General features: G+C 28.7%; 1 protein-coding gene across 2 annotated transcripts in view; it reads right to left on the bottom strand.

Annotated features, from left to right (window-relative positions):
• Positions 1-452: 452 nt before the first annotated feature.
• LOC121126613 (uncharacterized) overlaps positions 453-16,774 on the bottom strand; it is an 87,800-nt gene continuing 71,478 nt past the window's right edge. For both annotated transcript variants that reach the window (XM_040721916.2, XM_071892076.1), the window contains 2 exons: positions 12,852-12,937; positions 453-672 (listed from right to left, as the gene is read on the bottom strand). In XM_040721916.2, the coding sequence (XP_040577850.1) occupies positions 574-672; positions 12,852-12,937 (185 nt within the window). In that variant the 3' untranslated portion in view covers positions 453-573. The remainder of the gene's footprint in view (positions 673-12,851; positions 12,938-16,774) is intronic.

The following is a 16,774-nucleotide window of genomic DNA, read 5'->3' as shown; positions in this document are numbered from 1 at the left end:
GAATTATTCTCGCTGTATATTGAGATGTATTTTTGCAAAAAAAAAAATGTTAAAGAAATTATAATATTTATAGAAAAAAAAAAGAAAAGAGAATAAACCTTTTGACAACAACATTTAAGTTGAGTAAACTGCATTTCAACTTGAATATTTTTCTTCTCTAAACCTTATAATCTCCTTTTTGAAAATTGTGCAAAGATGCATACAACATACAACGACAGTAATTCTATATTTTTCTTTTATTTGAAGCAAAAGGGATCAGAATTAAATTTTAATTTCTTAATGTATGGGCAAAGCCGCGCAAATCTACTCTAGTATTTATGAAAAAAGCAATATTTGAGAAGTATACCATGTCCAAATAAAATATGAAGAAAGTGTGACAAAATGTAGTTTTGATTAGACTACAAATAGAGTAACGTTCTAATATACAACAGTACATAAGCTTGTTGTCCATGTAATTTAAAATGTTCTTTATTGGTAAACTAAAATAACTTTAAAAATCCAAAAGAAATATAATTAAATCAATACATAAATATATATTAATTGTCCTTAAAACTTAGGTAGTATTATAACAGATTATAATATTGGTCTATTTACTTTGATGTTTTCGTATGATTCTATATCGTCCAAGTTATCTTCAAGAGTTGACATTGCATTGGTAAGACCTGATTTAACCTAAGTAAATTATGTTGATTAGATTTAAAAGCATATAATTAAACATATTCAATAGTTTTTAAAAATAACATACACATAGGTAAAACAATTAATTAAAATTCGTTGGACACAAAAGATTCTATAACTAAGGAAAAAGTTGGAATTTTTTTTTAGTATCTCATGTTTCTAATAGTCACGTCAATTTTACTCTAAAGATAGATTATTCTTTTTTATAGTTACCACTTATAAATATAAAGTCTTATATGATCGTCATTATTTTTTAAAAGTTCTAAATCTTTTTACCTCAATTACGCAAAACACTATTAAGCGGTACTGAAGCTTCTAAAAATGAGCAGGAGTGAGTTTTCATATATCATATTAATGATTCCCCTTGCCATAAATATATATATATATAGAGAGAGATTTTTTTTTTTTTCGCGGGGGGGGAGGTGCTATTCATATTAGAATGTTTGAGGGAAGAGGATAATACCAAGGTATATAGATACAAGGTATGTTCTTCAGAACAATTATTGATTTGATGTTGATAGGAACAGCTGACTTATGACGTAGGTGAATCATGAAATCATATATTTTACAAAATTACATGACATAAATTTTAAAAAAATAGGACATCCACACATGTTCTCTTCGATAAAGCTTCCAGAATTTCTTACTCGTAAAAGAAGTGATGACTTTTATTCAATATTAATAATATATCATACAATACAATGAGACAAGTGAAATTTATATATAGATTAAGAACATCATTAATATTCCTTATGAAATAAATTATTATTTTAATCCCCAACATTACATTTTTAAACCTTTTTTAACTTTTTAGTTTTCATTTTAATAAAATATTTATTTCTATTACTTTGAATATTATCATTTACTTCAAAAACAAATTTTTTTCCAGTAAACTTTATAATTTGACCGAACTAAAACGCTCAAAAAGATCTTCGCATTTGACGTTTAACGTCAAAAATTTAAAAGAAGTGTAGGTGCACTGATATTTGTGTTCAAAGATTATAATAGGTGACAATATTCTATTGGATTTTTTTGTTGAAGATATAAATACTTTTTTTAATTTCTGAAAATATTTAATAACAAAACCTTCAAAATAAGAAAAAGTAAGCACTACAGTGATTTTTTTAAGACTTCCATGTATTTTAACTACTACAGAATTCTGGAACGAAACAATTATTCATCATATCGATGAATAAACCTTAGACCAATGAGAGTAGTCAACTAAAATTTTACGTTTTTATTAAATATCTACATGTTTAGAAGTAATTGTAATTCGTAATAAATTAATCAATTATCAAATATATTATAAGTCTAAACAATTTAGAAAAAATAAGAATATAAACTTAAACCAATGAAGCACATCAAAAAATAAGTATTTATGCAGGTGCATTATATCATTATTTAAAATTGATAAAAAAGAAAATAATTTTATGTTTTAATGTTATATTATTTACTCGACAATTTTATAGGGACTTAATCAATCCTTTACTCATAATGAATACTGAAACAACCGCTCTTACATTATTTTTTTTTCACATAATGTATTAATTAGATATTGATGTGATGATCCTAAATCCTCACAAGAGTGATATTCATATATGACCTCCGACACACTAACTTTTAAAGTATATAAAGCGAAATTCATATTTTCTAATATAAGACTACTAAAGTTATAAGATCATTAATAATTAATTAAAATATTTATCACGTAAGAGTTCCAACAAACTATTTATGTATATATGTAAGTAATAACAAAAAAGATATCTATGAAGGAGAGCCACATTTAATTTCATGGCCCATGATCGTCTTCTACTTTTTTTTCCAATGACAGAAGAGACTCAGAAGTAATAATGGAATCGGAAGTGAAATACAGTTTCTATTTTTACAGAAATAATACAACCTTATAAATAGATTAGGTGTGATAGATATGAGTTGATGTTTTTCTGATATATACATGAATGACAATGAAGAACTCAGATCAATGAAAGAGTTTTCTAAGAATATTAAGAGACGAAATAGAGTAGACTTTGGAAGGAGCTTCATAAGAAAAGCTGCAGATGAAGAATGACAAGTCTCTTTATCCTTATCTGTACGTTTCATTTCAGTAGTATTCATCTATATTAAATATATCCTAAGTTCTTATATAGGTATACAACAGTTCCATACAAAATATTGAGCCACGGATGTGTATTTGAACCAATGCATGATAAAGTAAACAATTTATGTGTAAAAGGTCATCTACACAATGAATGATACTTCCATTAAGTGAGATGAAATCCATCGAGTAAGGCACAAAACCTTTTCTAAAGGGATGATATCCCTAAACGTCATGGATATCCTAATTTCATTTACACATATGAATTCAATGCAATTACTCAGATCCATATATTTGGATGTTTCGTAAAAAAAAATCCATCCAAATCATCCTTATTGTTTTAAAAGTAATTAATTTGATTTATATATCATTATTTTGACTAAAGCTTTTGCAAAAAATAATAAACTATTATAGTTATTCTTCAATCACACTATGAAGTAGTTTGAATGTAGGAGATTTCTTTACGCTTCTTATTATGCCTTTCTTAGATATTATTTAATAATGTAAAATGTAAACAAATGATTATTTTATATACATAGATATAAACAAGTTAAACCGGAAATTACCTCAGAAGTTGCTTGTATTTCTGGACAAAAATCATTGAAAGACAATTTTAGAAAGACCACAAAAGCCACACTAACGATCTTCTTACCTTTTAATAGAATTAAAAAATTGATTAAGCCGCATGATACTAAGTTTTATAACCTACAAGCCCTTGCTACTTGCCATTGGAAATCATAACTCTTTCAAGTATCTGCAAGAAAGCCATTGAAAGCGAAATTGTGGATTCTCTGGCTGATTTGGTACGTAAATACTTCTTTAAAAAAAATATTTTGCAACCCTATCAGGGACTCAAAGAAAAGTAGTTCCGATGAAAAATGTTTACTGAAATCCTTTTTATTAATAAATAGAGAGTTCAAGTTACAGAGACAAACTGCACATTTTTAAAGTTCAGTCTAGATCATTCTAGAAATATGTTCTACAATTACCTAAAAGGGGCTCACTTACTGCACATGACCACTACGTTTCTGAGGAAATATTACAAATCATCAATAAAATTGGAGATTGCCTTGTAATGTCTCCGCCTACATATAGATATTGCACTTTACAATAGAGTATATAATCAAAAAACATCCTATTTATTTTTTATGCAGCGAGAAATGAGGACTCTTGCATACCAATTTGTCTGAATAGGCTCCTCAAAAGATCCTATGGAATGCTGGAGAGGTTCTATGTGAATGGAAAACTTATCGTTTGAGTAGCTGGGCTGATGGAAAACGACATATCTAATCTGAAACCTTTTATAAGTGTATTTATTTGATTTAAAAAATATATAGCTACTCATTTTTGTTTTGTATGTTCAATTAAGGATAATTTTTTCCATGAAATATTCCTCATTTTTATATGTTACATCAACTAACCTATACAGCATTGAAACATACCCAATAACTTGTACAGATCTATAGAGACAAATTTATTTAAAGAACCCCAAAATAACACGATTCCTTATTCCATTATTTATATACAAAATATAATTTATAAAATAATATATAATTTCTGTATTTAGGGAGAAATGTATTGTCTTAAGTAGTCAAATAATAAAATAAACATCTAAATTTATACAATTTTTTTTTTCTTCTGAATTCTTCCCTTTAAGAATTAAATTATCCTTAACTTCATTGAAAAGTTTGCCACCCTTGAAATAAATCAGGGAAAAAATAGAAACTCTACCCATAAATTTAAAGGCTATTCAATTTAACGCCATTTAATGCCCGGATTAAAGTGTGAGAAGAAGGTGGGAACGATATATTTGAATTAATAGTCCTCATAATTATAAATTGGCATACCTTTTTTTTTAAAAACCTACATAATAATTGCCTGATTCAGGTGCTTTTTCATCTCTAGCTTTATAATTCGTTAATTATTAACTAATGACTGGGAGAATAGAAGGATTTCTCAAAATCGACGAGCAAAGCCACAAATTCTAAGCCCTTGGATCTGGCTATTTCAAATACATCTTGGACAGATTTTGCTACATCCTTTATAAAATCCTTTCAATGTTGAGTCCATGAGAAATAAAAGAGCCCGTACAATTCTCTCATTAAGTATCCCGGTAAGAATCTTGCAATCCCTTTTTTATATTTACTTTTTCTTTTGTAACCAGGAAGGTGAATCGTCACGTAACTTCTTAAAAATAGATAATGAGTATAAGAGAAAAGAGTTTGATTTTTTGGTCGGTAGTTCTGGTCTATCTGCCTATTTATAAATATTGATCTTTTCTACGGAACATTTTGTTTTATGAGTTTGCATTTACGTGATGTACCAATGAATTTATATATTTTAATTTGAATATCATAGGAGCACGGATCTTAGTCTTAATTCGATGTTAAGGATTTCATCCTTGTGGGGGAAGTCTTTGCCTCACACTTTAACTCTCATATAAATTGTAGAGATACACTTCAATTTACATTGAATAGCGGTTTTTTTTTTTTTTTTTATATTTATGAAAATAAGCTAACTACTTGTTTGGTCTATTCAAATTATAATCTTCAAACCTCAACAATTCTCCCTTTCAAAATATAAAAGTTGTGTGACTTCAAATTTTTCTGCATTTAATTATTTTTATAATTTTTTAACTTATTTATTCCTCTCATCCAAATGTACATATTATGCTGTCATCCAAATTATAACGTTAGAAATTAAACCTTCTACTTCATATTAACTATTTAATAGGTATAAAGGAGATTATTACATATATTATGCGTTTACATGTGTACGAGTATAGCCAATTTATTTCTAAGCATTTTGCATAGTAAAATATTCAAACATCAAGAACTCTTCGTATAAAAGTTAAGAAGTATTAAGGTTTAAAATGTTTCTTCCTTGTAGATGTAAAAATTGCATGCTAAATTAAATTTTGGAATCACGAAAATTACAAACAAGACATATTTAAAAATCCCACAGCCCTGTATATTTGGAAATGGTTGATGTTTGAAGTTTATAATATGCATAGTTCTTAGAAATAAGTTGAATGTAACTCATCTGTTAACATTTACGGTTTATGAAAAATATATACCTATAGTTTTATTAGGATATCTGACCAGATCTGATTAAAAATATGTTATTCCCATGAGCTCCCAATATAGATTGTTTTGATATTAAGTCAGCATTGTTGTTGTCGGCCATTTTGAGGGCTTAAACAACCAAGGTTCATAAAAATGAAAATCTTTTTAAATTAATATTAATAATATTATCAATGACCCTAATCAGTTGAATTCTAAATTCTCATTTTGTTCATGTTTCCATCTATATTATTAGAGCAAAGTTTGTCTCTATCTATGATATCGGTAAATCATTTTTGAGAGTAGATACTTGATCTAAGAAATAAAAATATAATTGATCATTCGTGTCATATTAAAAAAATACATTTGTGTATATATATGTTTACTGGTACCACTATAGTACAGGGTATCGAATAACGCTATAATGATGATTAAAACCATTTTGTGATTTTTCCAATTATGTCTTTGCAATTTCGAAAGTAAATCTAATCTATCTCTTAATTCAAATAAATACAAATAATTATTTTTTATATTGTCACAACAATGTTCCCAAGTTAATAATTTATTTTGTATCTAATTGCTCCTCGAACTGTCCTACCAATTTATCAATTTAAAGTTTTGTTATTTCATAACATAACCTCTTCATTATAGTTTTAAAGTTACTATTAAATCTTTCAACTAAGCGATTACACATAGGATTATATGGTGTTATGATAATTTGCTTCATTAATATTAATAAATAAATCTCCCTAAACGATTCTGGCACAAATTGCGGGCCAAGATCTAACACAAATTGAGTCCCAAGATCTTATATAACTTTTTCCTGAATACCAAGTTGACCTTGTATCTCAACAAAAGCTCTACAACCGCTTCTGTTGTTATATTTTTTATGTCCATTATCTTGGGATATCTTCTTTCATAGTGACCTATCGTTGTATATATCGATGTCCTTCATTAGACGGGGACTTATAAGCCTATTAGATCAATAGTCACTCTCTTGAACGGATTATTCGTGATTGTCATCTTCATAAATGGAGTTTTTCTAATTTCTCGTTTAGGGATCGTTCTTCAGCAAATATTATACGACCAAAAATATCAGACAACATCTTGATGAATTTGAGGCTAATGTAATCATACTTAAACTTAATCATCGGTTTTTCTAATAACTAAATGACCGATATTTATCCGATCACTCATCACTTTCCTTGAGTCTAACCAACTTCTTCCTTCTGGATTATAAATACCTCTTTGACGCCAAAAATATTCCATCAATATGTGTTATACTTAAATTTATGTCCCTGTCTTGTCTACACTATTTCAGCTGGTATTTTTTCATCATTATGACACTCCATATTTCATACCCTGGTATATTCACGACAATCTAATGGTACATAAGGTTCTTGAAACATAAAATACAACACTATATAGCTATTATATTGAGATTTTAATGCAAATTTTGGTCATACAATAAATATGTCAAGAAGCATATAATTGTTCTACAAACTAATATAATGATCATCCAAATAGTGTTGTTGTTTCTCCCAAGTTATATCTTTCAATCCCCTTATACCTATTTCTTTTAATATTAAAGTTAGATATATAAAATGTCATTGTATAAACTACTCTGAAATCAACAATTCCATGAATTCCTTTGTAAAGTGTTTAACACCAGCCAACTCTACCCACATAAAAAAAATCACATTTAGTTGAATGATTAGCTCGTTTTCATTAAGAAGAAAAATAAATAAGTCACCAAGTTTATTCATAACCTTATTTACAGGGTGTATTTTGATATTTTATCCATGCTATATATTTTTTTATAAATGTGTTAAAATTATATATATAATAATTATATATTTATATAAAAATTTGTATAACAACTAAAAATCGAGTAAATGAAGGACCTTACCTAGAAGCTTACTTTTATTTTCTCTTCATGTCCTTGATATGTTAGCTGAAGTTATAGAATAGACCTTACATTCAATTTAGAAACAAGCTTGAAACAACTTCAAAGAGGCTTCATATTTAAAGTAATTGATTAATTGATAGATATAAACAATTTTTTTCTCTGGAATATTAATTCAATATATACTTCGAACCTAAATAGCTTATTTTATTAAATTTCTTAATAAATATGAGAAACTAAATTGATCAAAAATCATCAAAATACAGGAAAGATAGCAATCAGTTTTGTTTAGTTGTACATTAAGCCTATATGAGATAATTGACTTTTTAAAGCTATAAAAAAGTGTAGTACCTACACTGTATTATAAATATTTGTTTAAAATAGTTACTGTGTTTACTTAAAGTCAAAAATGACAAGTTAATGATTCGAAGTACTTGAATAATTTGATTACTTGTTTTGTAGTAGTTTTTGAAACATGAATACTTCAGGATACATTCGAATATTTCATTATGTTTTTGGTAGTGATGTAAAATGTTTGTATTTTATACCTTACCCAGTTTTTTTGGAATTGACAATTTAAAAAATGAAAATTCGTGTGCGTTTACAAAAGACGGAGAGAACCCTTAAGGATTTGTTGCAGAGTTAAAATTTTAAGTCTTTTTTGGACTTGACATTGGAGTAATTCTTGCCAATATCCTTGTATATCTCCTTCTCGCCTTCCATTCTTGTCACGGCTGATTGTAGCCGCTCTCTTCCAAAAGAATCTTCAATGCCGATTTTCGCTTTCTTTTTTTTAACATACTCGAAATGCACACGGTTTTTATCACCACTTATTCGTTTTATGGTAAGAAGAAAGTGAAAAAACACCTTAAAACGGGTGTAGGGAAAATGTTCATTTCAGCAAATGCAACAAGTTGGTCAAACCAAATATTTCACTTAATTTCTTCTATCAGCTACGTTTTACTTTTATTTATTTATTTATGAAAGCAATACATATATTTAAACTTCATTGATACATCCCGTTCTTACGTTTTACAACGTCAATACAAGGAAGCATATAATGTGGCAATGCAGATGTTTTTCTTTTTATCTCAAAATGGATGATACAAACAACCTTTAGTAATAGTTAAATACATAATTTTTTTTAAAAGTTAAGTGAATCTCTTATGTCTATAGGTTCATTGTGCTACTTCAAATGGAACCGTTGCAATTTTTTCTTTATTTTATTTCGCACATAATTTTTTATGTTTGGTAGTAAAAATTGTTTTTCTCCTTAGTTATTTTATTCGTAACAACAAAGGAAATTTGTTGTTCTTAGTTATTTTCTTAATGACATAATCCCAAAAACAGTATTGATATTTTTTTACCTGCCCTTTTTATGTTGAGAATAAAAGCATTTTATATTTAGAAAGATTTACACTTGGAAGTATATATTAAATTCCAGTAGTAGTTGAAATGTTATTCACGAAACTCATTTTGATTTTTTAATGACAAATCAATTTTAATATGAAGTCTTTCAAGTGTTTTTACTCTTTTCATAGGGTTGAGCCAATTTTTGAAATGGAAAAAAAAATCATTAGTATACATAAGAATGAGTGTATTCTATGGGAAATATTACATTCTTTAATTTACACATTAATTTAAAATAACCTATTGTTTTTACACTGATTACATTTCTCCCTATATACAGGACACTTTTCTCTATTTCTATGATAATTTCTTCCACAATAAGAACATCTTTGACCTTCTCTCATCTGCTCCTTTTTATAATTAGTTTTAAACTTAATATCGAACTTGATTTTCTTGCCAAAGATTCTTCCTGAATTTACCCTTTTCTTCGCTCCAGCAAATGGATATGACCTCTAAAAGTGACAACTCAGGTGATTTAGACAACAGGTTTTTTTTCGTTTTTCCACTATTTATTCCAATTATAATTAGTGCGATATCCAGTTTTCAAATGTAATTACCCTTAATCCATTATTTTTTCCTTGGTAACATAAAGCCGTGTAAAATGAATCAAAGCACTCATCTTTACTCTGCTTCTTTCCCACTAACTTTACTCGTTCCAATGCTACACTAAATTGCTTCTCAATGTAATTTTCAATAAGATCCATGATTTTTTGAAGAATTTTCTCCATCCATTTCGATTGAAATGGCATACTCTATCTTATCCAGCATTTCCAAACAACACAAGACTTAAAAACTGCCTTTTTTTTTACTTCCTTCTGATCTCCATATCCAAGAACTAACACAAAATTATCCCATAAGGTCCTCCAATTTACAAATTCTTTATATTCTATGTTTTCTTCAAGCTGAGGTGGAGATTTATAAGTATTTTCATTTCGTGATTTATTTTTGTGACACTTTTTTCCTCCAAAGGTCGTTCCTCCACTCCGTGAGTATATTTACCATTAAATAATTTAAACATTCTTTCCACCATTTCACGGTGATGTTCATCTCTTCTGATGGACTCTTCACGAGCTTATTTCATCATTCTCATCGTCGGATCATCCTTCATATTTTCATCGACCGATGTTAGATTTCCTTTTAACATTTTGACCCTCTCTATCAAACCTCGATTTTCTTCTTCTAATTCACACTTTGTAGGCTTTCTGGAATCTTTCTGTTAACTCAATCTTCACGATCCTACCGATTGCACCATTTTATGTTTAGAACATACTAATAAGTACACTTCAAATACTTAGAACAGACTGATTCTTTATTTCATATATTAATACATATTTACACATACTTCCTATTCACAGGTTGATACTTATATAATACATTTAAGTAAATTAAATAATAAACAAACACTACTGCCACTCGAAGGGAAGATACTCACTTTTTCGTCATCAATTAATTATCATTTGAATTGATGGATTACTCATATTTGAAAATACTCATGGATTTACAAACAAGCATAACAACTTCTTCCATTCGAGTTGTTATCTTGTTTCTTCATTATTTTTAAGTACTAGAACTGTAAAGATTCGAACTACATTCCTACCAAATACTACTGTGTTGTTGTATAATGATAATTAAAAAGTATAATTAACCAATTCCACCAAAATAAAACTAATCAATTTACTTATATGACATATCTAGCATAGAAAGAGTACCTATTTATTCTAATATCATTTTAAATTGAATTGAAATATGTATAGTATATGTCAATGTATTAAATATCACTTTCGCCCAATTGTAGCAAATGGCCCTTCCGTGAAATTACCGCTCGGCAAATTGTCCCTTGGCAAAATGCAGATTCGCCAAATGTAATTCGGAAAAAATGTTTTCGGCCAATTCTTTTAGAACCATTTTTCCTTATGTATTAGATTTTCCTTATACAATATATTCAGAATCAAGGAATTTTTAAAATTTCAACACTTAACCTCGATAAATTTCTGCTTCCAAATAAAAGGAATTCAAATCCACATTAATGGTGAAATATACCTTTTAAAAACTCAGCACTCTTTTATTAATTAAACTTTAATTATTCATACTTAAAGTAAGCTTAAAAGATTTTTGAAATAGTAATTTTTTTTTACTTGTGTTATAGCTAATTAGTGAATTTATTTATTCAGTTATGGAATAGTTATATTTTACTTTTTTAAAAATTAGAATAAAAATATTTTACTTAGTTTTTCATTAAATCTATAATATATGTATTTATGTGTGTTTATGTTTTTTTTGTTTCATATTTTTAATATCTATATATCATCAATCGATATACTGCATCTCATAGTTACCATATTATTCAAATGTAATTTATTGCACTGGGAATCTATTTTTTAACAAATTAAATATGTTAGTTTTGGTTCATTTTTGTTGAGGAAGACTTGAAAGTATTAGGGATAATCATAGATAGATTTATAAAAAATATGATCTAAAATGCGTGCAAGATTTCTTTTATTTGGCAATTTGAGCAATTTTGCCGTAATTTCCAACTATCATCCTTCTTTCATTCTTAAAGAGAAAAGCTTCTATATATTATAAATTAATAATTAGTGCATTTGATCATGAAAGACAACATAGTGAAAGTAACACTGATAATTTGTTGGGGGAGTTATAAGTGTAAGTTATTGTTAAACTCAGAGTATAATTGAGGATTAATATCGGATTGATTCCTGCATATATCTTTGCTAGCTACAGAGTGAGGTTTATGCTAATTTCTTTCATAGTATAGCTGCTCGCAGTTAATACAATAAAACGTAATACAAGTTAAGCTGCTCTCCTCCAATACATTCTTAGAATCGCCAGGATTATTTTTAAATTTTTCGGTTTTTTTTAATTTTTATATGCGTCAGTTAATACTTTATACAACTCTAGATATAAGGTTCATACTGTATGGGATGTAAGCTATTAGAGTTTTTTTGGTTCTTACAAGATAAATGACGTAATGTTATATGTTTACTTACAACATCAAATATATAAAAAAATTGTATATCAATTTAGCAATGTCCTTCCTTTCCCATATTACCCCATTCAAATCTGACTAATTCAAAGATCCATATAAAAATCTATTTTTGAAAACTGCATTGTAATAGCACGTACATCAATCTATTAAGATTTGACAATTGCCAGAATTCCAGTTAGTGTAAGTATTTTAATTAGCAAATAATTTGTCAATCAGCAAAATATTTGTGATTTTATTTTTTATTCCTTCCCATTTTAAAGACTCAAGTGGTGTCAGTGGATATGGTATATTTCTGAGTTACCATATTACTTATAAGACTTTTACATTAATCGGTTTTCCAGTAATGCTCAAATCTAACAATATTTGTAGATTGAAATAATGACTATATTTTTATCTTTTATGTTGCCAGAAAATATGAATGAACCTTGTCAATTGTTTAAATATTTATCCATAGAGTTGTAGAAAGTATGACCTGGTTGTATGCTAAAAAATGAAAGAACCCGAAAATGAATATGGTAATCATGACAATTGAAGAATGATTTGGAAGATATCAGCATATCTGTCGTGACACTTCATTGGATTAGCTGAGATGACCTATGAAAAGAAGGAAATAAACGCAAATTTCACTCCGTATCTAGAAAAGACATATGCAGGAATTACCCCAATCTACACAAACTTATAATAAATGCTACTCACTTGATTGAATTCAGTCACGACTAATGACAGTTGTCCAAGCATATAATTTAAATTCGTGTCCACGGTTACCATACTATCCGTTAGTCCTAAAATAAGATATAAAATTATGTTTATCATATTATTTTGAGAGTTTTATATGTATTATAAAAAATGAAGGGTATGGATAATTATCCAAAATAAATTAGAATCAGTTTCAAAATCTTTTTTATTTATTTATGACTATACTTATATACAAAAGGATTAAATTATTCTTTAAGTTCTAGAAGAAAATTTTATAAATTGAAATAAGCAAAGATGTAAAAATAATATTATAATAATCTGACAGTAATTAAACGCTGAATTACTGTATGTTATTTTGATTATGCATTTCAAAAACTTTGATTTTGAAAACTTTACCCCTATCTTAAGAAATTTAACAAAATAGTTAGCCCTCAACTTTAAAATATAATTAGATACTGCTTACAAATTTGGAGTAAGCAAACTTTCAAATTTTACTTATTTTCTGCATTTATGATCTAGAGTTGGTGGGGAAGTATATATACAGTGTCGAAAAAAATTATACATTTATCATTAAATGTCGGTTCACTGATGGGTACAACGAAGTTTGAGCTTCTCCTTTTCGTGTCGTCTATCACGGCGTTACCTTGCTAACAAAAAAAACACCCTAATACTCTTACATTGTTTATTCCTTTTAATAGATAAACGAAGTAATAAGTTATATTTTATTTATGCTCCGTTTCCAAAAGGAGAAGGCAGGATCAAGACTTAAGTCAAAACTTAATTAAGGCCTTTGTTACAATCAGATGCCTGTAATATGATTTTGGTGGTATAAAAGGAATTACTGCTATATATAGGAGAACCTTCTACATTTAACATAGCATTAGTGAAGTGAAAATATTATAATTATATTCAAATTCAAATAGATTTATTTTATTTTGCATTTTTAAAACAATTCACACCAAAGAGGGTTTGAGGTACAAAACAGATTCAAGGTAGACTAGTTTGATTTAGGTAGAGGCAAAGGAATACTTAAACAACTGGAAGAGTGTCTTAAAATTGTGCTCCCTTTTTTTCCACACACAAAAGTTGTCATTCTTCCTTTATTTTATCAATCATAGCAAAGAAAACGTTTTTCCTGATAGTTAATTAATTTTTATGTTATTACTTAATTAATCATGGTGTAAAAGTATTCCGCTCCTGGGATGTAAGCTTTCATCGATACCTCATAAAAGACTCCAAAAGCTTAACCAAGACAAGGGTAATGACAAGAGATACGATTGACTAGACACCAACAGCGAATTCAAGACTATGCAGTCTGCATTTTAAAGTGACTGATTTTATTACAGAATCTGTAGATAAATCCTGTAATAAAAGAAAAACATTCCAACAAAGGTAAGCAATGCTCCACAATACTATGAGTATTGCTCGGAAATCTCTGAGACAGTTTTTCTTGTCTAATTTCTTATAAAATATTTTTAGAAGCACTGTCTAATCCTTATCAGTTGTCAACAACAAAATTATAACATAGTTTATGTACACTCCCTTTAAATATTCAATTTATATTGTAATTTCTTCCCTTGTAATTTTAGTAATCAATATTACATATAAATGATATAAATCTACAAACGGTTGAAAGATAATGCCATCCCATCAAAGTAACAGAAACATCTCATCACCATCACCACCTCCAAGACCAACATGGCATCAACTAGAACCAAAGACTGAATTGGGAGAATGAAAGACAAGAAGCTCAGGAGTATTCAATGTTTAAACTTAACAGCAGAGTTTCTATTTAACTAGTACAATCCAATCATGAGGACTCTTTGAGAAATAGTGGCATTTTTGTGGCATTGTCTGTTGACAATCACACCATAAATTAAATGTTATACATCCATAATATGTGCAGAGATCATCTTCAGACCTCAATTCCACACCCTCAAGAAAGTTCAAAGCGAGTTAATCTCCTCGTCCATGCGGTCTACATTTTTAAATACATTATAATTGTTTTCAAAGAATGAAGAACTTGATATGTCCAAATATTTACCTTGCTGGATCACCATCTTTGCGCCTATACTTTTACGACAGCAAAGAAATTCATATGTTAGAATCCACCTTTAAAGTGAAACAAGCTCACAAGCTTTCTCTAAAGACACTCAATCCCACATCTATCGAGAACACCAATATCCCACTTGCAGATGCAATTTTCCAGTAGTCTCCATTTGGTGTACTCAAGTTCTACCCGATGATAAACCAGAGTTCATAGAAACTGCTGAGTTTACTGTGTAGGATTTATGAAACATTGGTAGTTCAAAATCAATTTGTCCAATATAAGGATTAGAGTGTCACAATTTACTTCTTCAAGTCTACCTATACATACCCGAAAAAAAAACATAAGATTGAGATCCTTAGTTAAAATTATTAACATAATTCACGTATACATTAAATTAGATCCCTTATGTCTGAAAGTAGATCTATATAATATATCAATTTTAGATCATTTTTACCATTATAGAACATCTCCAAACTATAAAACTTTCTTGTTGGGATCCAACAACAGCAAAGAATAGTGTTTTATATATATATATGTCAGAATTATTGTTAATACCCTAATGGAAAATACAACGAAAAGGAAAAAGTAACTAATAAAACGGTTTTATGATTTACAAAAACAGGAAGGCCTTTAGTGACCAAGAAATACAAGAAATGTAGTATTAGCATGGAACATACATCAATTGAAGATATTAACCTCTAAAATAACAATATAATTTTAGTTATTGCAAAAAAAACAACTGTAAGTTAATTATTCATTATTTCCTTTCACTATCACAGTATTTACTGTACTTGGAAAGGACCTGTAAATTACATTTAGCTGCTTTAATACACCGATGTATAAGTATAGACTCTGACTCCTAGTTTGTGGACTTGCGTAGATCATTGCCCCACTGTTCCTACTCTTATCTTTACTCTATATTAATATGCAAAGTAAAACAACACAATCGATAATATTTTTTTCCGCTTCATTGCCACAGTGGTAACTTCGTCAGCTATTTTCAGTTTCGTCTCGTCTTGTCGCTTCTCGTTTTCGTCAGCCAAAAGTATTCATCAGTCATTTGTCTTCGTCATAATTTCTTCAGGTTTCGTCTTCGTCATAATTTCTTCAGGTTTCGTCTTCGTCATAATTTCTTCAGGTTTCGTCTTCGTCATAATTTTTTCCGTGTCATAATATGTCTTCGTCAGACATCGTCATTGTTTCGTCATAGTTACCTTTTATTTTGTCTTTGTCTCATCTTTGGCAGAGTTTCATCTTCTTCAAAGTTTCGACTTCGTCAGAATTTTGTCTTCGTCACAGTTTCGTCTACAACAGAGTTCTGTCTTCGTCTCGTCTACAACAGAGTTCTGTCTTCGTCCCGTCTACGTCATGATTTTCGTCAGATTTTCGTCTCCATCGGAATTTTGTCTTTGTCCGAGTTTCCTCTAAATATGAAAAACAATTTTTCTAGTTTGATTTATATTTTCTTAGTAATATATAACATTTGAAAAACAGGATTTTAAAATACAAAAAAATACGTCAGTAGGTTTATAACCCACAACCAACTCATTGTAATTGGCAAAATAAACCCTTATTTGTGACTTTATTTACTTTTTCTGCCCACAACTTGCGCAATCAACCAGTGGGTCACTTAGTGGGCTCATAACCCCACGCTAATTTACTGCTAGAGTATCACCAAATTTTTTAATTATATGATCCATTTGACTTCCTACTGGGTTTGCAAAGGCGGTCGTAGTTGTGTCCGTAAGGGGTGGGCTTAGGGTCTGTAGTCCTTCCCAAAACAAGGATTTTTTGTCTTTTATTATTAATTTATTTATCATAACTTCAAGACGAATAGATTCAAAAAGTTTAAAAGTATCTTATTGGATAGCTA

This window comes from Lepeophtheirus salmonis, chromosome 12 (genome assembly GCF_016086655.4).
Source record: "Lepeophtheirus salmonis chromosome 12, UVic_Lsal_1.4, whole genome shotgun sequence".
NCBI classification, from domain to species: Eukaryota; Metazoa; Arthropoda; class Copepoda; order Siphonostomatoida; family Caligidae; genus Lepeophtheirus; species Lepeophtheirus salmonis.
The sequence above is the reverse complement of the archived record's forward strand: the minus strand, read 5'-3'. Positions and strand labels throughout refer to the sequence as shown.